At 41.1% G+C, this 26833-nt stretch overlaps 1 protein-coding gene across 1 annotated transcript; it reads left to right on the top strand.

Annotated features, from left to right (window-relative positions):
* Positions 1-2056: 2056 nt before the first annotated feature.
* LOC145410989 (phenoloxidase-activating factor 2-like) lies at positions 2057-23469 on the top strand. Its single transcript, XM_080281048.1, has 9 exons — positions 2057-2076; positions 15485-15618; positions 16263-16369; positions 17385-17561; positions 18290-18414; positions 19159-19401; positions 20686-20884; positions 21675-21826; positions 22342-23469. The coding sequence occupies exons 1-9, from the start codon at positions 2072-2074 to the stop codon at positions 22355-22357; spliced, it is 1158 nt and encodes a 385-aa protein (XP_080137174.1). The 5' UTR covers positions 2057-2071; the 3' UTR covers positions 22358-23469.
* The last annotated feature ends 3364 nt before the right edge of the window (positions 23470-26833 follow it).

Raw genomic sequence — 26833 nt, 5'->3', positions numbered from 1 at the left:
GAGAGAGAATCTTAGTTTGGAGAGGTTGTGACAGAAGCAGGAAGGAAGAGGAGGCCAGGAAGCGGCCAAGTAGAGCATCATCGCACGCCAACACGAGAGATGTTTGCGTTGCTTTTGGATATTTCGTCACACCACTTTCTCGGAGATTTAGTTTTACACCTCAAACCTAAGTATGTTATAGATGTAAGTTATATCGACATAAAAATATTAAAATAACGTACAATAAAAAGTCTACTATGTAAAACAAATAAAAAAAGTGCCACGAAGTCTCCTATGCCGATGAGAATACTGCCCATTACCGCTGCCTGAGGAGACAGCGTAACACTACATCCCCGACGATTTATTAAACCCGAACGATGGAATCCGATTTTGAGAATAAAGTCAAAGGTCAAGGTTACAGAGTAAGGTCAAAATTCAAACCCTGTGCCTGTGTGTGAACAATACAACTAAAACACTTTTGATCTAATTTGGACCAAACCTGTAATATGCAGAAATAAATCAGTAAGGATAAAGTACTCGGGATCCTCCTATGCCCTCCACAATATGACACCCCTTGAAAAATAAAATGAAAAAATAAAGAGAATAAACAAATATCCAGTAAATAAACAAATAAATGAAAACGGACATTCATAATTCTTTACTAAAACCCTGCTCTTCAAAACAGACCTCAGGAGGCTCATAGTGAGTAAAATCCTTTGGCGTAACTAGAAATGTTGTCGGCCGAGATGTCAAAGAAATGCGCGGAGACACTTGACACACAATAAATTGCTGGATTCACAGGTTCACACAATGACCTTTGGGAGGGAGGGAGCTAAATAACTCTCGTGTTTCCCCCCCTCCCAAAACCCCTTTTCTTGTCTGGTGGTGTAGCTGCTTTCTTTTTAGACGTAAGTAGTCGTTTATCTATTCACTTATTTTTATAGAAAGGCATAACATCATTGTTGCGAAAAGAGATTTGATCAAGAAGGTACAGAAGGTGAAAAGTGATAGAAAATAGTAAGGTAATAGAGTACAGGACCGAAGAATACCGCTGGCGTTGCTTGAGGGATGAACCGGATGGAACTGGCCAACAAATCGAAATAACCTCTGACCTTGTAAGAGTCCTTCTTGCCCCATCCCAGTCAGCTTTGTTTATTCCTTGGCCACTTCATTTTTATATGCTGACAACCACCTCAGCATGTTGCTCTATCACTGACTAAGTAACTATATGTATAAGTAACGTAAGTGGCTAAGGAACCGAAGTGTAGTGTATTGGCTTTTTAAATCGGTTTTGATCCTATTTCAAGAAACCTTAAGAAATGAGTTGAGGGTCAACCAAAGGGCTGACCTATCTTTTTAAGCAATAGGTCACAGGTCAAGGCCACTGGCCTTGTTAACTTACAGTTATGACACGATTTAAGTCCAACGTGGTGGAAATGTTAAGGGTATGGTAAGAAAGAGCGGAGTCGATTTAGAGAAGAGCCACCGTTCAGTGTCACAGGGTAAGGTCAAAGTTAAACCTGTGTGTGTCGTGCTGTACTGCTGCTTGATGTTTGTCAGTACCTTGACTAGTTCAAATCCTAGCCACACCCTTGCAGATTACACGATGTTCAATAAATAAACAAATATACAGACAAAATAAATAATAAATCCTGACCACTGCTCTGAGGCGAGAACAGAAATCAAGCAGAGCCAACCAGGGCTTTCCACACAGGCCAGAATAAGACCACCACAGTAACCACCCCCTCCATCACACCGGCACCACTGACGTCACCACATACACCTTTTGGGAAATTTGGTCACGTGACTGCTCGATGGCGTTTGCGAGCTATGTTCCGATTATCCATATTTAACTTTTCCACTATAACTAAACCCGGATTAGAAGGATCAGCCTGTCAGTTATCTTCCTTTTCGTTGTGTGATTATTCTGGTTGTCACAAATATCATCAGTGGGAAAGCTATCACTGCGGCAAAATCTTCGACGCGGCAACTGCTCCCTTACATATATAATGGTGGGATGCTGTTCGCGGCCCGCAGTGCTTCTTGCTCTCGTGTTGGGAGGTGTTTCTTCACCTACACACGGCTGGATAAAATGAGGTACGTGAACGAGTACGTTGTTTACTGTCTCGTGGATAAGCTTTCGGTGTGGTGGAAAATATATCTAGTGATACACTCGAAAACATTAATAATCCAACGTAAAATATCACTAACTGTAGATGCGATAAAGAACAGCTACGACATTTTCAAAGTACCCAACTTGTTTTTGTTAAGATGGTATCTCAAATTACCTAAGCCTAGAGACCTAATAGTACACAGAGATGAGACACAATCCGCGGTTTCATGTCATCTGTCAAGCATCGTCAAAAGGTGCCAATAGACTTATCACTGTAGTATATTTCGCACACAGATTAGAGAGTCCGTTCCCAGAGGTACATGCAGTGTTGGTGCCACACACATCCGTAATCCCTTCACTGTGAAAAATCTCTGAAATTCAGTGTAACATCCGATGATAGCAGGAATGAGACCAAACACAGCAAAACTGTGCAGCCCTACTCACAGCAAGTGACTATAAAAAAAGGTTCACGTGGATTCAGGTAATACCATACATGCCCCCCCCCATATGCTTCCGTAACAATACCACAGTTAGTCCAAAAACCGGTTTTCTGTATCGGGACGTTCTCTGTTGCTAGACAACGCTTTCAACTGAAACCCTTTCTGTCCTCACCTTTATCATCATTCCCATAGAAAAATTGTGCCCTGTCTCTTTCCTCGCCCACGCAGTGGAGTAGGAAAAACTTGCACTTGAGGTTAATAGCACCTACAGCCATGTAAGGACTAACTGAGGTTTTTCAAATGAAAGTCTGCATCCCAGTGGCCATGGTTTCCCACAGCAAGACTACTAACTACCTGTTCGCTCCATCTACTGTTGTACTATCAACACACACCAGGAATACCACGCTTCAGTCTCCCTACCACAGAATCGAATAACCCTTTCAGTGAGGTCCCATTTTTTTACACCAGACTATCTTCTCCAGCTTAAGAAAGAGCCCTAATTGTGAATAAGTGAAATGTTGAAGGGCAAGTTTTTAAGAAATACCATGTTGTCCCTGGAGGAGTGCCCCGCCCCAACCCTATGCAACACACGGTTATACACGTAGGCGTGGGAAGTAGTCAAAGTGTAGGTAGGGTGAACTAGTGATTGTGGAAATCTGTTGTAGTGGTATCACCATCACCTCGTCATATGGGGGTGTGGGGGTGCAGGTGTTGGGGTGTGGGAGTGTAGGTGTTGGGGTGCGGGTGTAGGGGTGCAGGTGTTGAGGTGTAGGTGTCGAGGCGCAGGTGTTGGGGTGTGGGAGTGTAGGTGTCGAGGTGTAGGTGTTGGAGTGTGGGGGTGTAGGTGTTAGGGTGCTGGGGTGTGTGGTTGTGGGTGTGGATGGGTTGATAGGCGGATGTGTATTGTAATTCTTATTATGACCAGGTGATTAATGTCAACTTAGGAACACCTGTAGCAATATAGGGGCTAATGAAGGATATTCTAACTTCTCCGGTGCGAAAAGTTTCATAAAATCATCTGAATAGAGCAAGAATTATATAGAAAAATACATCGGACTGAAGGGGCTGAGTAATCGCTAAAAAAAAAAAAATAAATAAATAAAAAGTACCAATGAGACCCCTGCGCCCACAAGCACTCGACACCGCATCATGCAAGTGTAAGTAGGAAAGGGGTGGGTATGATCGATAATCTCTCTCTCTCTCTCTCTCTCTCTCTCTCTGACATGCCTGCTTGTTGATGATATGCTGGGGGATGACTATTATTATGAGGATGCTTTGAAGTATTACACTTACTTCACATACATATTCTTCTGAATGTTACTTATACCGTTGTGATCGACTGTTTGTATGAATAATTTAGAAAATCTTAACGTGCCACTGAACAGCCAACCACCGTCCTTGCGAGCTGAGTCCGGTATAGCTTACACCTCCTTAGTGAAGCCCCAATGGCCGTCTTGAACCGCCACTGATTAACACTAAATATTCCTCCCCTCCCAACTCCTTCCGTAATATATCCCCATTAAATAACACATCTCACTTCTCCCTACCACCCTTGATGTTGATAATGATGATGATGATGATGATGATCCAGAAAGCATGGAGTCATTGAGAATATCGTATGTTCTAAATTTTCCTTGCGAAGATGCCCCGCCCTCTCTGCAGCTGATAGGATTGGGAAAAATGCAATGCCACTGTTCTCATAATCAGTGACATTCAGTTATATTCTGCATTTTGTCACTGAAGCATACATTCATATCTCATATATATCTACGATCCCATGTGCTAGAAAAATAAAGTATTAAATATGTTGGCAACAGAAACAATTGAAAATTAATCTAAGCAAGTGACTCCTCAAAGATCACCCAATCTGGCTTAGCGTTCATATTGGTGTGGACCGCTTCAGTCAGGGTAGTCTAACCCCATCAGCCCGAGAATGTCTTGCCCAAGGTAAATATCAGATGGTGGCAAGGATAAAATAAAGGCGTCATCGCACTGAAAGATTTTTGGAAATTACATCTAGCCAGTCTGCAGCTTGATGTTAACAAGAATAATGTTTAAAAAAAAAAAAAAATGATGCCGATGCTATGAAAGGGTTAAAATAAAGTGTCTTTCGTGGAACATTTGCAACATCCCGAGGGTCCCTTTGGTACGAGTAGTTCTTGAAACTGGACTACTTAGGAAATCTGAGAGGAGGGAGGGGGGGTAAGGACTGAGGAGGGAGGAAAGGGAAGAAGTGTGTGGGGGGTGTGGGGACGAGGAGAGTGGGGAGGCGTAAAAACAAGTGAGTGGGGGTTGAAAGGGCGGAGGATGTAAAGCAGAAGAGGGAAAGGGGTAAAGGGTGGGGGAATAAGGAAGAAGGGAAGAAAATCGGGAGAGGTTTATGGAAGGAGTACAGAAGCTACCAAACAGCAACAGATTTAATGGTACTTTCGAGGCTCTTTGTCCCAGATCAGGCCTTAATAATTCTGATTTGAAGATAAGGATAGGCAATCAAAAAGGGAGGTGAGTGAGGAGAGGGATGTGTGTCGGGGGGGGGGGTGTTCGGAGGGAAGGAAGGGGAAAGGGTGAGGGAGGGTGGGGGTTAGGAGGAGGTGTTGTCCTGTTGACCTTGGTTGATATCGTGCCCCCCTCCTCCCCCTCCCCCTTATTTATTACCTGTCCCCTCCTCTTTTTCCCTCTTTCTTGTTTACTACTATCTTCTTCCTTCCCATCCTCTCTCTCTCTCTCTCTCTCTCTCTCTCTCTCTCTCTCTCTCTATCTATCTCTCTCTCTCTCTCCATTTACTACCTGTCTCTCCCCTACTTTCCTTCTGTCTCTCATCAACTATCCCGTCCCGTCCTCTTTTCCCTCTTCTCTCTTTTCCCTCTGTTCCCTGCATGCTTTCCCCACTTCTCCGCTTATTACCTGTTTCCACGATCCCTTCTCCACGTCTCCTCTCTCTCTCTCTCTCTCTCTCTCTCTCTCTCTCTCTCTCTCTCTCTCTCTCTCTCTCTCTCTCTCGGCACCTGTCTCTTCCCTTCCTCTTTATGCACCTCATTTCCTCTCGCACCCCACCCTTTCCTCGCATTTCCCTCGCATATCACAGCCCTCTACATCCCCCATCCTTCCTTTCTTCACTCATCCCCTCACTCTTCCTAAATATTCTCCCTTCCCAAATCCTTTCCCTAATACGTCTCCAGTAAATAAAACATCCCACCTCTCCCTTCCACCCTTCATCACACATCCCTCTTACCAATCCCTCCACCTCTTCCTCCACATTCCTTCCTTCTCACATCGCCCCACTACCTAACACACCGCGTTTTACCCTCATTTTCACTCCCTCACACATCCTTCTCATTACCTAACACATCTTGCTTCCCACTCATTCCCATTACTACCTAACGTGCCTCCCTCCCTCACACATCCCAACACTGCCTAAAACATCACCTCTCCCTCACCTCCCTTCCCTCCTTTCCCCCTCCCTCCCCCCTCCCCGTCTTTGCCTAGTGGGTGATGCCAGGGGGAACTACTGTAACGATACGGTGGCAACTGCAAGTCACCCGCTCCCAAGTGGAACATGGAAAACCCCGCCGCAAAAAAAAAAAAAAAAAAAAAAAAAAAAAAAAAAAAACTACCTATTGAAACCAAACCGGATTCTAACACACACACACACACACACACACACACAAGTACAATGCTTCTGCTGCATACTATCTTCCCTGATTACCAAACCGAAGGAGCGAGGTAAATTTAAAAAAAAAAAAATCCCAAATTTTGTCTCAGATCCTTCTGGTCTGTTAAAAGGAAACCAACATAGAGCTAAAACAAAACATCCTATCGTTTCAAGGCCAACTAAATAAATTCAGCATTCGTGTTGCATAAGGCCCTCCTTCCAAAAGCCAAACCAGATCCTACCAGTTAAGGAAAAAAAATAAAAATAGAATAAAACCTTCCATCATTCTATCCTTCATACCAAAATAATGATTCCATCACTTCAAGAGCTGGTAAGAGGTAAGGGTATATTCCTGTTTTACCGGTAGGCATATGTGTTTACAAGGACAAAACGTGCCTTGCTTAATGCGTAAAGTTCCGAGTAATTCACGATTGCCTCAGCATATAGCCTACTCGGTAATGGTGATTGGACAAGATTACTGGAAGAACCGTATGCTGCCTCATATATTATCAAATGTAGTTATAATGGTATACTGCTTTTTTTTTTTTACTCTGAGTATACTCGTATGTTTGTTTACTATGAGGATGCGATAGTTTCGGTTAGCTTTATTTTTTTTTCCGTCTGATAAACAGGATGTGCCTTATTTTCGGTGTTTGTAGGCTAATCTATTCTTACTACCTCCAAACTACCGGTTTTTATTTTTAGCTTGGGAAAGGCATCTCGTACTGAAGGTGAAAAATATCATCTGGAGGTGGCAAGAATATGCAGTTTTCTTGGATCAGTAGCACCGTACTTTAGGACATTATAGGTGTGCAAAGCCAAATTTCGCCCAATATTTCACCTCTCCTACTCTCATTTCCCTCTGTTAGCTAATATTCCTAAGTTGAGAGGGGCTTCGTATTTTCTCTGCGTAATATTTCACCTCTGTTAAACTCACTTTTTTCTTGACTAATACTCAAACTATGAGATGCTTGGTATGATTCTTTACCCATTGATGGTTCAGTCTGATATGATGCGTCATGGAGAAAAGTGATGGACATGATCCAAGGATGATGTAAACGCGTGGAAGAGGCAGTGAATTTTGACAATGACAGCTTCCCCGGGTAAAGGAACATGGTCTCTGTGCGTTCATGTGAATAAGCAACATTCCTCCAGTAATGAACAGGGCGGAACTTCAGTGCAGCGTTGGAGGTGCGTCACTGTCACAGATTTCCTACTCTGCCTCTCCCCTCGGTGCTGGAGTAGAGGGTCGTGTTTCTAGGGCACCTCACAGCCCTTGCCTGGCAGATCTACTGTAGTCTTTTCTAACCCAGCCATACAAAACCCAGCCTCCATGGCTCTGTTCTGGATACAATAAACATACTATATCTTTCACTGGGTTAAAAAAAAAAAAAAAAAAAAATCTTCAGAGTTCGATTCCAGCTGCGTGAGGGAACAGTTTGCGTGTTTGAAATTCGTTATAACTGACTCTACTAATTTTCCATTAGATCCACTGACGTGTCAGAAACACCCCCGTTAATGCAATTTTAATCTTCATTCCTGAATAAGACAGCCCTTGCACGTATCCAATATGGAGATGGCTGTTAGCAGCAATGTGGTGACATATGAGGGTAAAGTGTGTCACGTATGAGAACAAGAGCAATGCTGGGCCCAGTGCTGGACACATATTATGTATACCAGTATATATTATATACATATAACGAGCAAGCAGTGAGAGTTGACAGCACTGTTAGTAGCCTGGTGTCTTCGAAATACTCGTGTCTCAACACTATCTCAAACGTGGCTTCCCAATTAAGATTTTAAAATATTTTACCTACCGTACGGTCCAAGGGACTGTAATTTACAACTGACGAAAAACGAAAATGCCGACTTAACTCATGCATGTCTCGGATGGTTCGACTTTTCCGCTATGTATTCGTCAAGCCTAGGGATGATACTTGTTACTCTGTCTGTACAACAAAACCGTGTGACCATGAACTTGTTCGGCCCAGATACCACCATGGCTGCACATCACTACAGGTTCTGCCACTCCCTTCCTATTCTGTTCAGCACCACACCCTCCCTGACCCTCATTTCTTCACCCACTCTCTACTCACCCTCCTCACCTCTACCCTACTCCTCCATCCCACTCCCTGCGTCTTTCCCCCTCAGCTACGGCACCGAAAAACCTATTGTGTAAAGATGGCAGGGAACAGACTTCTCCGTGGGGCTACACTGTTGCTACCCCTTTGGATGACTTTACTTAAGATTTTCGACCTGGAAGTACAATCTGATGTAACCCATAGCGTGGCGGTTAAGTAATGCAAAGTTTAACCAACGAAATCTAATTCGTGCATCCCCCCTAGCCTAAACTAACGGAGGGGTTTAACATATTTAGTTTCGCAGCAACATCCAACGTCTTTAAAATTTATCCTTACTGCCATTATCCTAAGCCTAAACCCCGAGCACTTGTGATTTAGAACTGTTTGGCTGGTTCGTCCAAGGCATTACTAAGACGTTCTTCAATCCGATGAAGTCTTAATTTTTGTTTGTTTTTGCTACCTTCAGTTTTATTTTCCTTAAGAGAACCCGCTTCTAGTGAAGGGGTTAATGAAGGCTAAATCTAAATCTTCCAGTCAAAAAGATTAATAATTGTAGTAAAGAGAATATAATTAACAAGGCGTCACCGTAAGTGTTAGAGACCGGTGGGTTGTAGGAACTTGGCGGAAGTTGTCTAATCTGTTTATTATCCAATCTAAAGACGTCTAGGCCTGTAATTATATCTTTACTTACCTTACGTTGTGCTGAGACTGCTTGTAGAATTGTCTTCAGCCCCTTATTCCGATGACGAATTTGCCAATTCTTACTACCTTCAGACGATTCTCTTCAACTCTGGCAGGACCTGTAATAAAGGGCTGATGAGACTTTACCTCTAGCAGTTCCTAAGGTCGCCTCCACGCTAAATATAATCGTCCAGAGGTAGTAAGGATAAGAAGAAAATGTCACTGAAGTAATCTGGTTATTGATACTGCTGTCAAACACTTTACAATCAAACTAATGAATATCAAAGTAATAGTATACGAAAAAAAAATAAAGATCTGTGTTTATTAATTTTTATGGAGACTTGTTTTTGCTGCAGTTGGTTAGCATTCTTTATAAATACGACCCCCGGTGGTCTTGTGATCTCGGCGCTTGTAGGGTGCAGATCATGTGCCGTAGGTGTGTCGATTCGAATCTATGACAGGCTTCTGGATGTCTCACTTTTCGATGACGTTACTGACTAAAGATGATAATATGAGGAGGAGAATGATAACGGTGATGATGATGATGGCAGATGATGATGATGATGATGACAACGGTAGCAATGATGATGGTGATGCTGATGATGATGATGGTTATGGTGGTGGTGGTGATGATGATGATGATGATCATCATCATCATCATCATCATGATAATGAAGAAACTACCAAGGGCGTAGGCCAGTCATCTGCCCTAGCCTTGGGGCTCTAAACGTCGCAGAAAATATTGTGGGACTGACCTATTTTTTTTTCTTCTGTACGGCATCTCTTACGCACCAAATTTTCCCACTTTCTATCCATATTTTGTGACTGCGACTGACAAAGGATAATAATTTTTCGCACACACAAAGCCCTTCCAATTTCCTGCCCCTCCATTATTCTTTCCCTCTGTTCTCATTCCCTCCACATATCGTCACCTCCTCCAGCTTCTCTAATCCCTCTCACCCCTCCCTCCTCCAGACGTTCCCAACACATTTCCCTTACCCCTCCTTCCACTTCTCCAGTCCCTCTATCCCTCCTTCACCCCACCCTCCCTTTCTTACCCCTTTCCTCCTCCAGACATTTCCTCCCTTCCTCCCTCCCCCTTGTTGTCTGGCCTTGGAACTGGTGAATTGTTTATGTTGTTGTGGCTGCCATATCCATCCTGCGTTGCGGAAATAAACAACCGCAAGCAAGTAGTCGTTGGTTCCGGCAGGACTCTGAGCCAAGTGAGAAAACTGGAGAGGAAACGACACAGGGAATCACTTAAGTATGGTAGTAGTTGTAGTAGTAGTAATAATAGTAATAGTAGTAGTAGTAGTAGTAGGCTAGTAGTAGCAGTGTCAGTAGTACTAATTACCCTGTTGGCGGTAATAGTATTCTTATTTGTATATTTACTTTGTCTTATGGAAAGATCCATGACTCATGACAGGTATTATTATTATTATCATCATCGTCATCGTCATCAACTCAATCAATGAAGGCAAAGTAGATCATGAGGTGGAAGTCTCTTTTTCTCTCGTATCTTTGTTTTCAGAATTACGGAAAATACAATGGTCGCATCATGATGCAAACATGGCGGGGAGGTCCCTGTTAAACCAAGGGTGAAGTGATTAGTAAATGTTAAGAAGAAACTGCATCAAGGCACAAGGACTGTCATGCTTTCTGACTAACTTAGAGGGTGTTCAAATCGTGGGAAATAGGAAACTTACTTCACATTTTCTTACAGGGTCGACCTCATAACACTTTATAAAACACTATGTATTGTTCTGCATGGCGGTGATATGCCCTCTGATGACTGTGTTGCAGGATGTTTTGTAATATTATTTGGGGTAGGTGCGGGCTTTCTCCCTCCAGGTTACCAGAATTAGTGTTGTTTTAAGAGGACCCTACACTGAGTGACGGGCCAAATTGTTTCGCACACCTCAAGAAACCATTTATTATATTGGTTGGTAACTTATAGGCCTAACCAGCAAATGGATGTCTGGTGGGTTAGTGGGTAATGGCACTCCAACTGGTTTTGTTATTCAGGGTTTAAGTCCAACCAATGACGGGGACAGTTTTATTGTTCGCATTAATGACGTGCAGGGAAGAAGATTGGATTATTTTCATTTTTATTGTCTAGAATAACCATCCACATCCCACGCCCCTAAGCTTCTGTGAAAATTAAGTATTAGCTTATTAATTATATTTTCATCATTGCTGTTGTTGTTGTTTTTGTTGTTGTTGCTGCTGCTGCTGCTGCTGTTGTTGTTGTTGTTGTTGTTGTTGCTGCTGCTGCTGTTGCTGTTGCTGCTGCTGCTGTTGCTGTTGCTGCTGCTATTGGTTGTTGTTGTTGCTGCTGCTGCTGTTGCTGTTCTTATTATTACTGCTCCTATGGTTCAACAAACTTCTTCACCTTGTTGATGTAAAGTTCCTTGCTTTTAACTTAGTAATATTTGTGACGTAAATTTTTAAACACTATTATTGTCACCATCTTTACACTTCCTCTTTGTTTCCTGTTTATGAGGGGAGCCTTGTCTTTGATAAGTTCCTAGCTTCTCTCCTGTTGCTTCCTTGTTGCTTATGTTTGGTGGCAGAGGAAATGGTAATACGGCTGTGTGACCTCGCTGTCCTCTTCCTCTCCTCACACCTTGGTATTTGATAGCCCTAGTTTTTGCCAAGGTAATAAGACTGACAACATCATATGCCGCATAATATATATCCATTCAGAGGCACACACCACGACGAATTCTTCCGGACTTAAAGCCTTTCGGATTTAAATTTATACAACACATTCCTTTAAGCATTTTTTCCCAGATAGAGAACATTTTCTCGGACACTTTATCCTGTGGAATTTTCCCGGATATAACTTCTAATGGATTTTTTGCTGAATAAGTACTTCTACACACAAATTTTTACTTTATTCTAACTAAAATTCTTCCGGACGTGAATTTACAGGTACTTCCGATTTAAATTCTTCTGGCATAAAGTTTTAAGGCAGTGGCGTAGACTGTGGTGGGACCTGTGAGGCCCGGGCCTCTCAATTAAAACCCTTGGCCTCTTCATTTAAAATTCGGTTTCTGTGTATGTATACTGTGTATCAGTGGAACCCCCAGAATACAGGCTTGGCCCCACCCTGGCCCCCAACTTGTGGATAAATTTACGATGCTGGTACAGACACAAATTCTTTGAACAGACCTGGCAAATCATAAACAGAACTTGCTAGAATATGAATTAGAGCTTGTCAGATGAGAAAAGATTAAGGTCCTGAACGAAACTTTATATATATATATATATATATATATATATATATCTTATACTCAAATAATATATATATATATATATATATATATATATATATATATATATATATATATATATATATATATATATCTTATACTCAAATATATATATATATATATATATATATATATATATATATATATATATATATATATATATCTTATACTCAAATATATATATATATATATATATATATATATATATATATATATATATATATATATATATATACCTTATACTCAAATAATGGACAAAGGCAACCAGACCCTGACGAGACGCTAGATAAATCATAAGCAAAGAGTGTAGTGGTTAGAAGAGGAACATGGTGGAGGAAAGCCAGATATTTCCTACAATGGCCATTTGTGTAATAGCTGTAATTAACCTCATCAGTGCGATTATGTCTTAAAAGATTTTCTCTTCTTCCAAACGATTTAAATAGCCTAGGAGGAAATATTCTAGCTGGAAAGATCATACGCAAACTTGATTAACGTCTATACACATTTGGGTGCATATATATATATATATATATATATATATATATATATATATATATATATATATATATATACACACACGCACACACTGTAGAGAGAGAGAGAGAGAGAGAGAGAGAACTTGAGTACCAGAAAAAAAATTGTTAGTGTGTTTTTATTCGCTACTGTGATAAACTGTCCATACAGCCTATACGGGAATCACTGTATGTAATAGCTTATCAAATTAGCATTCCTGATAAATAATATGATTCTGAAAAAAAAAGGAAGATAAAAAATAAATAAAATTCAGTTATGCTCATGTGTTTAGCACGGACGTTTAGCCTTCTTCCCCACTCCCCCGTCGCTAAGCGTGTAGGGGTCAGTGGTAGTGTTGCGCAAGCCAGAATTTTGCACGGTACCCAGCTCCATATGGGTACCTGAGCAAAGCTGTCTGGCGGTAGTGGGAGTGAGAGATGCCTTCGTATTTCTGGGATAGAAGTGGTGGTGGTGGTAATAATAATAATAATAATAATAATATATGCCTGGTCATATGCAAAATACCTAATAATGTTGCCAACTTCTTTGATGTAAGTGGCAATCAAGTCAACGATGGGTCCGACTGAAAATCATCTCACCTTTTATTTGTATGTGGATGTAGCGACCCCACCTCCCAGCACTTAAGCAGCCTCGTATCCCCTACACAAGACATGAGGGATTTTGTGGCTGGTGCTTCCTTTGTCTTTTGATCCATGTTCTGCAAAGAACAGAAAAACAATAACTTTGGATATTCTAACCCATAATAAACACAGGAATCTTTGGATATTGATGATGATGATATACGGTTTTACACCGTGGTCATTCTTCCTTAGCTCCTGCTTAGTGAATCTGTCCATTTATTTTGTACTTTTCTCATACTACTTTCAGACGCCTTTATCCAGCGTACAGGAAAAACTATTCGACCTGGGGGAGTCAAATTTTTAGGTTACGCAAGTCCCCTCCACACGTGAGGACTCTTTTCTTCTGCTTAATGAAAATGTCTAGATGTAAAAATAAAAATAAAAAAACAATGGTACTGAAGAGACGAAACAACGGGATATTTTATATTTTTATGGCGTTCCCGGGGCTTTACCCAGGTCAAGTTCAAGTTCATGAATGGCCCGCAGGAGAGAGAAACTGTGTGGGAGTGGGCGAGCGCTCGAGCGTTTGTGTGTGTGTGTGTGTGTGTGTGTGTGTGTGTGTGTGTGTGTGTGTGTGTGTGTGTGTGTGTGTGTGTGAGAATGTATATATGTATGCATGTACAGTATGTATGTCTGTGAATATGTATGAATGAATGTATGTATGAGTATGTATATATATTTGAAAGGCGGGGATATCAGGCCAGTCATACAACCTCTGATGTTCATTTGGACCGGTACTAATACCTGTTCTCTGCTCATGTTCGGATAGGTGGTACTCGGTGGTTGCCCTTGCCTCCTGCCTCTTACTCGCGAAATTCATTGGTCCAAACGTAAGACTTTCGAATATGCCCCCAAACGACACACACTCCTGCTTCTAGACGTTAAAGAGTTAAGGCCGGGCCACCTACAAAGAACGTTAAGGTCTGTTTAGTCTCGGTAGGGTGATTTCCACGAGAATTTACTACAACAATGAGTTTTTACTAATGCCGAATTTGTGATACCGGGATCTGTACTAAGAAACCGTAGTGAACTGATATCTGGATCAGCACTGACCATCCGTAGTGAAGATCCGGAGGTGTACGGGTTTGTTATGGTGAGAGCGTCAGTCTGCTCTACAGGGAACCTTATTTTGCACGCCGCGAGGGATGCTGGTGGAGCGGGGAAAACTTAGGCGAGGAGGGTAAGGGAAGGAGGTGGAGGGTGGAGAGGAACAGGGTGCGATGCGGTTGGAAGTTTTGTCGGGGAGTTCCCAGTTGGCCGGTTCAGCATTTAAACCCTTACCGTATTCCAGCCCTCTTGTACTTCTAAGAAACACACACACACACACACAGACACACCGCTCGCTGGTGTAGACACCGCTCGCTGGTGCAGTGATAACGTTACCGCTTGCCAACAGGTGGACGGGAGTTCGCGCCTCGCTCAGGTTGCGAAAAGTTTCACTGACGAAGAGGGTAGTTACTGTCCCCCTTGAGCAAGGGGACGGGTGTGTGCATGTGTGAAGGTCACAGCCTTGCCCTTAGATCGGACTATATGAGCTCTCAGCTCCCTTCCGGGAGGGTAAAAGCTAACGATCACGACCATCAAGTGATCCTGACCGACCCGGTGAATTACACACACACACACACACACACACACACTCACACCATGTAGAAGTCTAAAACACTTCAAGAAATATATTATGTTATTTCGAAATGCTCATAAACGTTGGAGAAGAGAGCGTGAGAAATACTTGCATAGTTCATTTGATATGTCGGACATAAGAATGGATGAAAGTGTGTAATCATAAATCAGAAACTTAGGACGGAAAATATTCACTTGTGCATTCGGAAAGTAGTTAAGTAGATGTAAGTAGATAGGTAAGTACGCAGGTAGGTTGACAGGCAAATATCCGATAGACACGAAAATACTCAGATATTTAGACAAGCAAACAGATTTGCAAATAGGCAGGCAAATAGTTAGAGATAGGCAGACAGACATAGATATATACAGTAAATACATATACAAAAAAGGACAGACAAAAATAAAGGTAAATTACTGCTGTACTTTCATCCCACAGAACCACTTCCTACCGCCTTCACATCTAACCTGTACTGTTTCCTCCTCCTTCAGAGTGTGGGCGTTGGTGTGCGTGTGGGTGGGCGTGTGCGGGTGTGTAAGGGCGCAGAACAACCGGGGCACTGACCCTCGGATTGGGCTAGTGTCTGATCAGCTGGGTGTTCCTGCAGTACCATCGGGGCCAGGTAGTAAGTAGCCACAGACTTCCATGGCTTTTTTTCACAGTAACCTCCGTATTCTTAACGCCTTGTATGCGATGACGTGCAGCCAACTATAGCAGTCCGTTCGTCTCGCTTGCCTCTCTTTACACCGCTAGGTTCTTAGACGTATAAATGAGACATGGCGGACTGCAGACAAAAATATTCACCTTTGTCGAGTGCGTCTCATTCACACATCTATGATTCCAGCGATGAGAGGGGCAGGATAGGTGGATGAACAGTAGCTGAGTATACAGTACCTCTCGTTTTAGCGCTCTCAGTCCCATGACGTATTTCTAAATTTATTTCAGCTGTTTCTTCACGATTTTATACCACTCACGAAAGATCTCTAGTACTGATAGTTAATGAAGGCTTCACCATTCAGTTCGAAAACTCTCTCTCTCTCTCTCTCTCTCTCTCTCTCTCTCTCTCTCTCTCTCTCTCTCTCTCAAATATAATCATCAGGAGACATGATAAAAAAAAAAACGCATCATCGGAGTGCAGGGGTTAATGGAAGGCAGATACTTGGGGCTTGTCTATGTATTTAATTTCTAGGTTTAAAAGGATCCTACCACTAGGCCACAAGGCGCCTTATAAATATCTAGGTTTTTTATAAACAAACTATACTCCGGCAGGTAACATAGTGGGTCCCCGTCCTATCAGCGGGTGCTTCTGTCTCCCCATCAACCAACGCTGTCCCAGATCTCTCGACGACTTTACCAACATAAGAATTGCCAACAGGGTGAGCAGTCTGGACTTCAGTCACTTAACCATACTTCTTTTACTCAAACTTGGCCTAAAGTTACCATCTATATTGAATGCTAAGTTGTAAAAATATATTAAAACTAAAATGTCACTTTGATCACGAAACCGTGCAGTGGAAGGGATATACAGTACATCGGAGGTATTATCCTCTTTTGTCACCAAGTTCCGTGACATAAGCTGCAACAGGACGAATATCTGGGCCAGGTTAAAGCGAAAGAGCTATAAGAGTAAAATCGTCATCTCTCCAAGCTATACTTTGTTCACTTTAACTTGGTGTAAATTTGGCATCTCTCCAGCTTGAGCACTGAGACTATGATGCTAGTCATAAAGAAGTGCTATGGATAGGTTGTAGAACTGTAGTAGCCTTATTTCGCCAAGGAGCTACGGGAAATAACCTGCAAAACGAGGAAAATCTGTCTATATAAAATGAATGAACTATATGCTTAAATAATCGTGTTTCCCATTTTACTGGATATACTACTGATATAGTTCTCAAACTTCCGCACTTTTTTTTTTTCTTTAATCCCATCTTTGGGTGGGAGATGATGATGATGATGATGATGATGATGATGATGGTTATGTCACCATGTTGGTGTGATATGAAGCTGAACATGATGAAGAACAGTAAAATTAATATTGACAGTAATGGTGGTAATGGTAATATCGGTATTGGTGATCGTAGGGTAGTAGTGGTGGTAATGGCTGTAGTAGTAGTGGTAATGGTGTCATACATCGCAATAGTAGTGGTGGTGGTGGTGGTAGTGGTAGTAGTAATAGTAGTACTAGTAATAGTACTATATAGTAGTAGTAGTAGTAGTGATGGTAATGGTAGTGGTGGTAGTAATAGTAGTAGTAATAGTAGTAGTGGTAGTTGTAGTTATAGTAGTAGTTGTAGTAGTAGTAGTAATAATAGTGATAATAATAATAATAATAATAACAACAATAATAAATAAGCCATCATCATCAATGGCCATATTTTCCCTCCCAAACAGCCAACTGAAGGGAGATGCCCTGGTCAGCAACTGTGCTGTCCTGACGGAGCTGTACCAGGACCCGACCCACCCCTGCCACCATCAGGAAGAGAACCACCTGTCGTACCCCAGCCCATACAGGTCGGCAGATGTGGTGTGCAGAACCCCATACCCTACAGACAGGCCAACTTTGCTGAGGTGAGGAAAGAAAAGTCTGTATATCTACATGTCTATCTGTCCACCTATCTGTCCATCAATATATGTCCACCTGTCTATCCGTCTCTCTAGCCGTTGCACCGGGCTTCATCCCAGAGGGGATAGCCATGAACACAGTGCTTCCACATCGACTTTCTCCTGCAGTCAGGCACACCTCCTCCTATCCCCCAATAGTCCCATCTGTTATGCATTAACACCTCTACCTTGTCTCTGCACCTAATCCTGGGTATCCCTCTCCAATTCTCTGCATTAATCTGCTGTGTGAAAAGATGCAAGTCTGATTCCCTGCTGGGGTAAGGAACGGTCTGATGCTTGAATTTCATTTACCGATATTCCACAAGACCCACAAACAGGCCATAACAACACCCCTACTTTGCCATTATACCAGTTGTGAATGAGATAGCCCTAGCATGTACCGGGTATCGACAGGGAACATTAGTTCTGATGTGGTGTCATGTGAAGGTGTGTGGCACGAAGGAAGACAGAGGTGGGATTTCAAATACTGCTGCCTTATCATCATATCCACAACCCTGTAGGGGGAAAAATAATTTCTGTTCTATCATATCAAGCTCTTTTTATCCTTAAACCTCTCCATGTTTTCTGGATCCCACAACACCCTACTCTTAAGAGACAAAAAAAGTCATGATGATGGTGATGAAGATGATGATGATGACGATGACGATGATGACAATTCTTCCGATACTCTACAGGCAGACTTCGGCGAGTACCCATGGACAGCACTGGTGCTGGGAACAAACAACGACTACCTAGGCGGTGGAGTGCTGATATATAGCCAGTGGGTGCTCACCGCTGCACACAAGGTCCATCAGTTCAGGTATGTATTGACTGAAAACTCTCGACAATACCAACTGAGTGTTGAAAGGCAATGTTTTTGATCATAAAAACAAGGAAGGCCTATAATTCTCTCTCTCTCTCTCTCTCTCTCTCTCTCTCTCTCTCTCTCTCTCTCTCTCTCTCTCTCTCTCTCTGTGCTTCTACACTCCTGTTCCGTTTTCTCTCGTCTTCCTTTTGTGGCAGTCCAAGCTCTGTCCTCATTCTAGCCCTTGCTTTTACCTCCCTCCATTACACCCCTGCTTTGCCCTCCCTTCTACCCCTGCCCGGTTCCCACCACCTCTTTACATTGCACCATTGGCCTGTTCTCTCTCCCTCATATTCTGACAACCCCAACTCTGTCCTCTTTTTCCACTCTTACCTTCATATCCCTGCATTACACTTTTCCTTTGCCCTCCTCCCACCCTCCCCTACCATGCCTACGTTTCTCTCACTCCCTATTCGCCGATTCTCACTACCCCCTCCCTCACTCCCTTGCTTAGACCTCTTCCTCAGTCTAACCTGATGTGCCTCTCCAGTCTGCAGAGCATCATATGTGAAGGAGAACCTAGGCGACATATAATAAGTAAAGTACAGTGGATAATGGATCACTGACTATTGTGATTTGTGTTTCAGAGGAAGGCTGAGATTTAAATCAAATTTACTGTCTTCCTTAATGACCTTCTTGGATTAAACAAACATAAAGTTAAGACTTCCTCTGCTAACGTACCTTAATTTGTCCTTTCAGTCCATTCAACATGAAGGTGCGTCTGGGTGATTTGGATGTAGGGAAAGTACAGGACCACCCCCAGTGGCCCCACCTGGAGGTCACTGTGTCAGAGATCCATGTGCACCCGAATTTCAACAGTCGGAACCTTCAGAATGATGTGGCTCTCCTCAAACTTACCCAGCCCGTCAACACCAACAACTACCCTCACATTGGCCCCGTCTGTCTCCCAGAGCAAGGCCAATTCTTTTCTGGAAATGATCAGTATGTTTTTGGCATTACCATTTGTTTAATCAAACACTGTAAAGTCTGTTGCCTTTTGTTTCTATTTAGCCCAGTATACAAAACATTTATCTAATAAATTTCCATTGTTATCTATAGAGCTGATCTGCCAGTTCCTCATACTTAGATTGTCAGTTGTGAATATATATATATATATATATATATATATATATATATATATATATATATATATATATATATATATATATTTATATATTTATATTTATATTTATATTCATATATTTATACGTTTAATATATATTTATATATTTATACATTTAATATATATATATATATATATATATATATATATATATATATATATATATATATATATATATATATATAATACTGTGTAAATACTGTACAGTATATATAATATACCATATATATCATATATATTCTATATAAAATATATGCACATATAATATATATGGAACATATCGCCGGCTCATGAGGAGTAAAATGTATAGCCAGTGTACTTTAATAGAGTAGCAAATACAGTAACTGAATAAAAGTGCCAGATTTGCTTCCATCATATTTTTTCAGTGGAATAAACTCTGGTAAATATCAAACTCCTTTCTTGGCACTCAGGGTCTAAAGTCTCAGACAGGCCCAAGGTTAATACTCATAAAATAACTTAGTGGCATTCCTTTCACATAAGAGATAGTAGCAGCATGAAGAATTCGACTTGGGAAGTTTATGCATTCTCCATTACCAATCTAACTGAGTTTTACCCTGGTACGGCAGTCTTCTTTTAAAGTTTTCACAAAAACTACCTTTATTAGTAAATCACTGATGAATTTACACCTGTTCTTCTCTTACAGTTCTTGTGATTCATTTTAAACTTTTAGCCTGGCCTTGTGTCCCTACACTTCAGATGGGGTAACAGAGGATTAGTTATTACCATTATCTCACATTGTTACAGTTGCTAGGTGAGTGGATTAAATGTGGACACTTCTGATGGGGGTACTTTAGCTATTACAATTGTACTGTTATAGGTACTGAGTAATTGGATGGGGCCAGGATGCTTTCAGATAGGTTAATATGGGATTAGGATCCATCTGTTACAGTTACCCTGTACTGTTACAGATACTGAGAGGCTGGATATTTTCTAAAGGGGTAATCTATGATAAGGACCTAGCTGTTACAAATATCCTGTTCAATTACAGTTGCTGGGTGCCTTCAAATGAGATAGTATGGCATGGATGCTTTCAAATGAGATGGTATGGGAGTAGCTCTTGCTGTTAACATGTACCATTACAGGTGCTGGGTGACTGGATGGGGCCAAGATGCATTTGAGGGTGGGCAATTCCAACAAATCCTGAAAGAGGTTGACGTGCCCATGGTGGACCACTTCAGGTGCCAGGAGAAGTTAAGGGGTACGCGCCTTACACAATCATTCATCCTCGATAAACAGTCATTTGTGTGTGCCGGTGGAGTACGTGGAAAAGATGCTTGCACGGTGAGTTGTTGACAAAGCATACTTGTCTTTAACCTATATAAACTTGTCTGGTGGTAGCAATAATAAAATATAACATATGGCACTGGCTTTGTTGTGGTTCCAGATTCACCTAGATATGAACCTGGTGGACTGCAGGCAGAGGCTGCCCTTCTCTTGCAGTCCACCATCCCTCTTACACGAGATAGGGGTAGAGTTGAAGGACGTTTATAAATGGGCAGTGGAGCCACCCGATTACATCATTGCCACCACTTCAAGACCTCCCTTTTCATCATATTGAGTGATTAAATAACAGTTGATCATGGAATCTAGGACAATGAGCAATATAACACAGTAAGCATACACAAGATGTTGGTTAGATGGGTGGACTGCTGATTATAAACCATGGATTCAGTCCCAACAGTGGCAGGGGGATTTTTTAAGGACTTGATCATTCACTGCTCTTCAGTATGGTCACTGCAGTACATAAGATAATTTATACTGATGCAGTACTACCAGTAGGAGTAGGCTGGTCATCTAATCTAAAATGTACTTGGGTAACATAGTGTCTCAGGCCTCAGCACCTAAAAAAAGGTAAAAATGGGACTGGCGGTGGACACTTAATGAAGTAGGGAAAGGTGGGAGCCATATTATAGTCTGGCAGGATGAACTTATGTCTTTGTGGAAATGATATACTGTATGTACTTTGCTGGTGTCTTGTCTAGTAGGTGATGGAGGCTGGCAAGTTGGTTTATGACAATTAGCCATTTATGCCTCATCATTTTTATAACAGTCCAATGTGTGATCTGAGCAGGGTGATGGTGGTGCCCCCCTGGTGTGCCGCACCAACAGAGGATTCACTGTAGTGGGGCTGGTGGCATGGGGTATTGGTTGTGGTCAAGATGGCCTGCCAGGAGTCTATGTCAATGTGCCAAACTACGTGAACTTCATTCAAAGTATAACCAGGTAAGTTGACTGATGAACAGTAGTCACAGTAAAATATTTCTCCCCACTCACTCCTGGCTTTTCATTCATGGAATTAAAGATTTATAGATGTTTCTTATTCAGTGTGTTTTGTACTTTTAAGTTGCTAATAATGATTCATATGTTTTGATATCACAAATGAATTTTGGAGGCTTTTATCCCACAGTTTTGAACTAATATCAAGGATTAAAATAATAATGTAGGTGAAGGTGGCGACAACCATCATCCGCATGCTTGATGTAGTACCACATTCTGGTAATTCTGCACTGAGTGACAGGCCTTATATCCTGTAGTCCAAACCATTTACTTTGCACTGCAAACTAGTAACCATATAACCAACAAATGGATACCAGACGGTCTGGTGGGAAAAGGCACTCCTGTTGTCTATAAGCATTCAGAGTTCAGAGGTAGTTAGTTTATTTCTCACATTAATACTGCTTGGGGTGAGTGACTGGTCTCCTTTCTTTAAATATGAGGACTACATATCTCCATTCCAGACAATCACAAGGCTGAGGATTGAATGCAACAGAACTCAAACCGACGCTGCTCATCATAAGAAAATAAATTCAGGAAAGAGCACCTTATTGCTGTAGCTGATTCACTTCGACATTTTATTAAGGCTAACACAAGAAGAATTTGTTCAGCTGAGAGAACTGCTGGCAACCATGTGCTTCACAAACTACCTCTGCTAACTCTTTCTCTGTTATTAGTACCCCTAGAAATACTGACTGGTACATTGAGGAGTTTTATTTAAGTTACCAACAGATGGTTTTGTTCAGTCAAGAAATCCTGGCAGTCAAAGCATTATACTTCAGGTACAGACACTACTTTATTACTATTTAATTTTTTGCTTTTTACCATTCCCACTGAGACTTTTAAGCACAGAAAATCCTCATTACAAATCAAATTTTTATTTATCATCTTCTCTGCCATGATGCCCTCTGATAAGGAAAAATTTCCGTTAACTCCTTCAGTTCATTTATGTATTTTCTCTTATTCTTACTATCACCAGGGACAACTTCTGAACTACAAGAATTAGATAGAGCCTGCAGTGAACCACTCCAGTCAAAGATCAAACCAAAGGCAAATAAACTTGTTTGGAGGCAGCAAGACTGAAATATTAAAGATGTCATTGAATTAAAAGAGTTCTACTTACTCTGCTACCTCTAATGCTCATTATCTAGTTTCCCCCAATTTAAAATTACCAGGTGACTGGAAGTGGCTGTGGTTTTCCAGAACACATTTCAGACTTCGTTGGAGCTGCATAATACTTATACTGTATTTAAAAGAAATCTAAACAAGTATGAAAACAATTAGCAAAGACTCAACAGAGGAAAATGTATACAAATGCTGAGAATTACAATTTTGGTGGGATATATAAACCATCAGTTATGCCAGCCAAGTCGAAGGGTTATCATAATATGTTCAGAGGGCATTCGTAAACTGTGTATAACTGTGTTTGTTTATACAATAATATTCACTCATACAGCTAACAAATGTATCGCAGCAAAACAGTGAAAAATATATCCAAACTGACCAATCTGATACTTCACTTCTAGTTAAACTTATTGGAAACAGTAAAGATCTTTATGAATATGAACCAAGGGCATTGTATGTATCCATATGAAACAAGGATTAAGTTATTTAAACTGATAAGCTGTACAGTACTGTACTGTTATGATACACTGAATCCTTATAGTAAGTGGAAGTGCAGAAGGAATGACTTAAGCATAACCATTACTATGATGATGTTGCACAAAAACTTATGACTTGATTAATGGTATTTAATTTACATGAGATAATGGTACAGGTATAAAAATTATTGTTGCTGAAGTAATGTTTAACAAACATAATTAAGCAATCCCAGTTAATGCTAGTCAGAACTCCTATCCATTCTAGATTCTCTATGGAGAATTAAGCATAAAAAATGTTACCATACTGATAACATCGAAGATCTGTGCTCAAAGTGATATATTACTGTACCATATTGTGATAATAAATTCACTATGGAAATGGCCAGGTCAGGATGACTAAATAACCAACTGTAAGTGCAATGATGCAACTCTAGGACACTGACTATTTATGCTTCACACAGAGTATTCTTATGATGAGCAGGTAATATGTGATGTCCAGTTTAATCTGTACTGTTCACACAAGACTATGAGTATTGTTGTTTTTTAAGATGCCATGATGTTTTTACTGTAAAATTGTTTTAATTGTTGATTTCTATAAAACTACAAATATTGCAAAGTTTTACTTATCCTTCAGAGTTAACTATAGCAGACCCTCACTGTAACAGATGAATTGGGGTGAAGCCTGATCCAATAAAGCCAATAGTCCATTATATCTGATGACCCCCCAAAGTGGGATTTCCAGCATATATTTAAAAAAGAATGAAATAGCATTACTAAAAATGAAAAATATACCCATTTTGCACTAACATGGCCCTTAATTTCACCCATTTGCAGCTTATTTCCCATCCTTGTCAGCACTAATTCATGACTAGTACAGAATTACTATAATCTGTCATTACAACTCTGCAGTCACAATGAGGAGATGGAAATTTCAGGCCAGGTTGGAGTAAAATGGGTAGGAAACGTATTGTCCACTGTACCAGTGTAAATGGATGTACACTGCTTACACTGCCATTCTTCTTGTATGCTGTGCACAGAGTTGTCATTTATCATCTCTGTTGGTAAAAATAGCTTCTAGTCGCTCTGGTGTCACGTAGGGTATAGAAAGTCCTGAGGTGCTAGGGGTTGGGGTCCTAGAGGCTGCAGCGCTGGATCCTGAGACTGTGGAGGGTGACTGAGGATGTTGATGATACAATCTGTGCGGAACCTCTTGGCAGCAGGAGAGGGCACAGACTTGAAAAATGGGGAGATCTTAGACTGGACTTTGCTTAGCTGCTGCTGCTGCTGCTGCAATAACTCTACCCTGATAAGCTGCATCTGACCTCATAATGCTGAGCCAGAGATCCTCCACCTTTGTTTATCATGGTCAGGATTGTCTGCAGCATCAATGACTGCAACTAGAAACTGTCCAGGTGCCACCTCCTCCTCCTTTTTATTTACTTTCTTTGCTGGTGTCTTGTAGGTATGCCATAATCTCTGAGTGACAGAACTGAGAATATGAGGAAATCTGACTCCTGGTTGGATGCCAGAGCTGATTAGCTCCACCCTGGGTGCACAGCACTATGTGTAGGCTCCTCATCAGTGCTTCTTGTAGAAACATCAAACTTGTCTCTTATATCTTGCCTGTAAATAATAATGCAAAATCAGGAGCAAGCTGGGTATTAGATGAACATGTAGGCATAAAAGTAGCAGCACTATATCAAGTGAGTGAATGAGGGTCACCTCCACCTACCACATCATTTAACTATTTCATCTGAGGAGAAATAAAAAGAATAAAGCTTGTTCAATGACAATCTACTAAATGACAAATGGGAGACTGATCATGGTCCTATAGTTCTTGCAATTCATAATTTTGCTGCAGGAAGCTGGTCTAGGGACATTAAGTCCAAAAGTGACAAGAGCTCTTGTTAGAAACTGACTGACCAATGAGGTGAACTTCAATATCCAATACCCATTTATAATGAACATGAGTCAAAACTAAATCATGAATATGTCCTGAAACATGCATTAGGCATGATAAGTTATTTTGGTCAACCATTTCCAAAAACAAAGAAAAAAAAACTAAGATGAATTGTCAGCCCGATACTTAAAATCATCACAGATCAACTGTCTACCAGATTTTCCAGAAAAATCCTCAACAAACACACCAAATTCCTACATAAAATCCCTCTCCACACCCAAGTGACCAGGGTAATAGACAACCACAGCTCTAATGACTTGATGATAATTTATCAATACCTCCTCATATTCAAAGGGGGAAGAAACAAAACCACATTCAATCAATCAGATATTACCTAATGCCAAGGAATAAATGACTGCCATTCCCCCAACTGAAGCAGTAGCAGAATGTTGGGGAACACCAATCATTGAATGTCTTGGGAAGAGTACCATGAATAACATTATCTATTTCAAATAGCCATGTTACAGAGATTGAATATGTGGAGTGCTTAGTGCATACTATAAGTGATGTTCATTTGCTGGTTGGGGTAATAATAGGGGCATTGTCTGTACAAGATTAAAAGACCTTTTAACAACAAGACTCTGCGAGACATTCATTTAAGTTTATTCTGACTGTTACCTGATTGTGTGCAAAATAGGAAAGACCTCGTATTTTAATAAGTTTATTAAGGCTGTACTGTATCTAACTCTCCAAATTGAAAGTCTATCCTAATCACAATAAAGTCAGAATGCAAATATTTCCTTGGGTTTAAAGACTAAAAATAATGCATTGTGTCCAAAGATCTAATTTGTACAAGATACTGATAGTCATATTTAGTGGGTACCCAGTATATGGGACTCCATTTGGTGGGCCCTTTAGAAGCAGCACTGGCCATCATTTAGGTCTGGTTGTCATTTACTTCCCTTCTTGATGTGCACTATTTGATGGAAGAGGGGAAAAAAAAAATGCCATACAGGAAAGTGAAAACAGAAACTGATTATAAAAACAATCTCAAGGATGGGGTTAATTACTGCTTTGAAAACAGAGATGGGATGTAATCATTTCAGTGGGTTATCTCAAAGGAGCATTGCTCAAAGGAGGCAGGCAATGACTGGGCATCTTAGTTAACATGCTGTGAAGACTGGAGTCAGGTGTGAGTTCTGCATGAGGACCAAAATAAAATTCTCTTGTCTGTGGTTGAGAAAGCTGCATATTATAATAGCTTTTCCTTCATATGTGCTCTTAGATGTGGGAGGGTTGTAGGTTGCAGTGAATTTCCTGCAGAAGAGTGTCTGGGGTATCATTGGCTGTGCAGAGAATCATACTTTTGAGCAGTTTCAGGTAGTGTCTTAACCATCATTATTACGAGGTCTTTGTAAGAAAGCTTTCCTGAGCAAACACCTTATTCTACTGTAC

The sequence above is a fragment of the Coenobita brevimanus genome, chromosome 87 (assembly GCF_032717465.1).
Source record: "Coenobita brevimanus isolate Jiangsu-jjx chromosome 87, ASM3271746v2, whole genome shotgun sequence".
Classification (NCBI taxonomy): Eukaryota; Metazoa; Arthropoda; class Malacostraca; order Decapoda; family Coenobitidae; genus Coenobita; species Coenobita brevimanus.
This window is presented reverse-complemented; position numbering and strand designations above follow the sequence as displayed.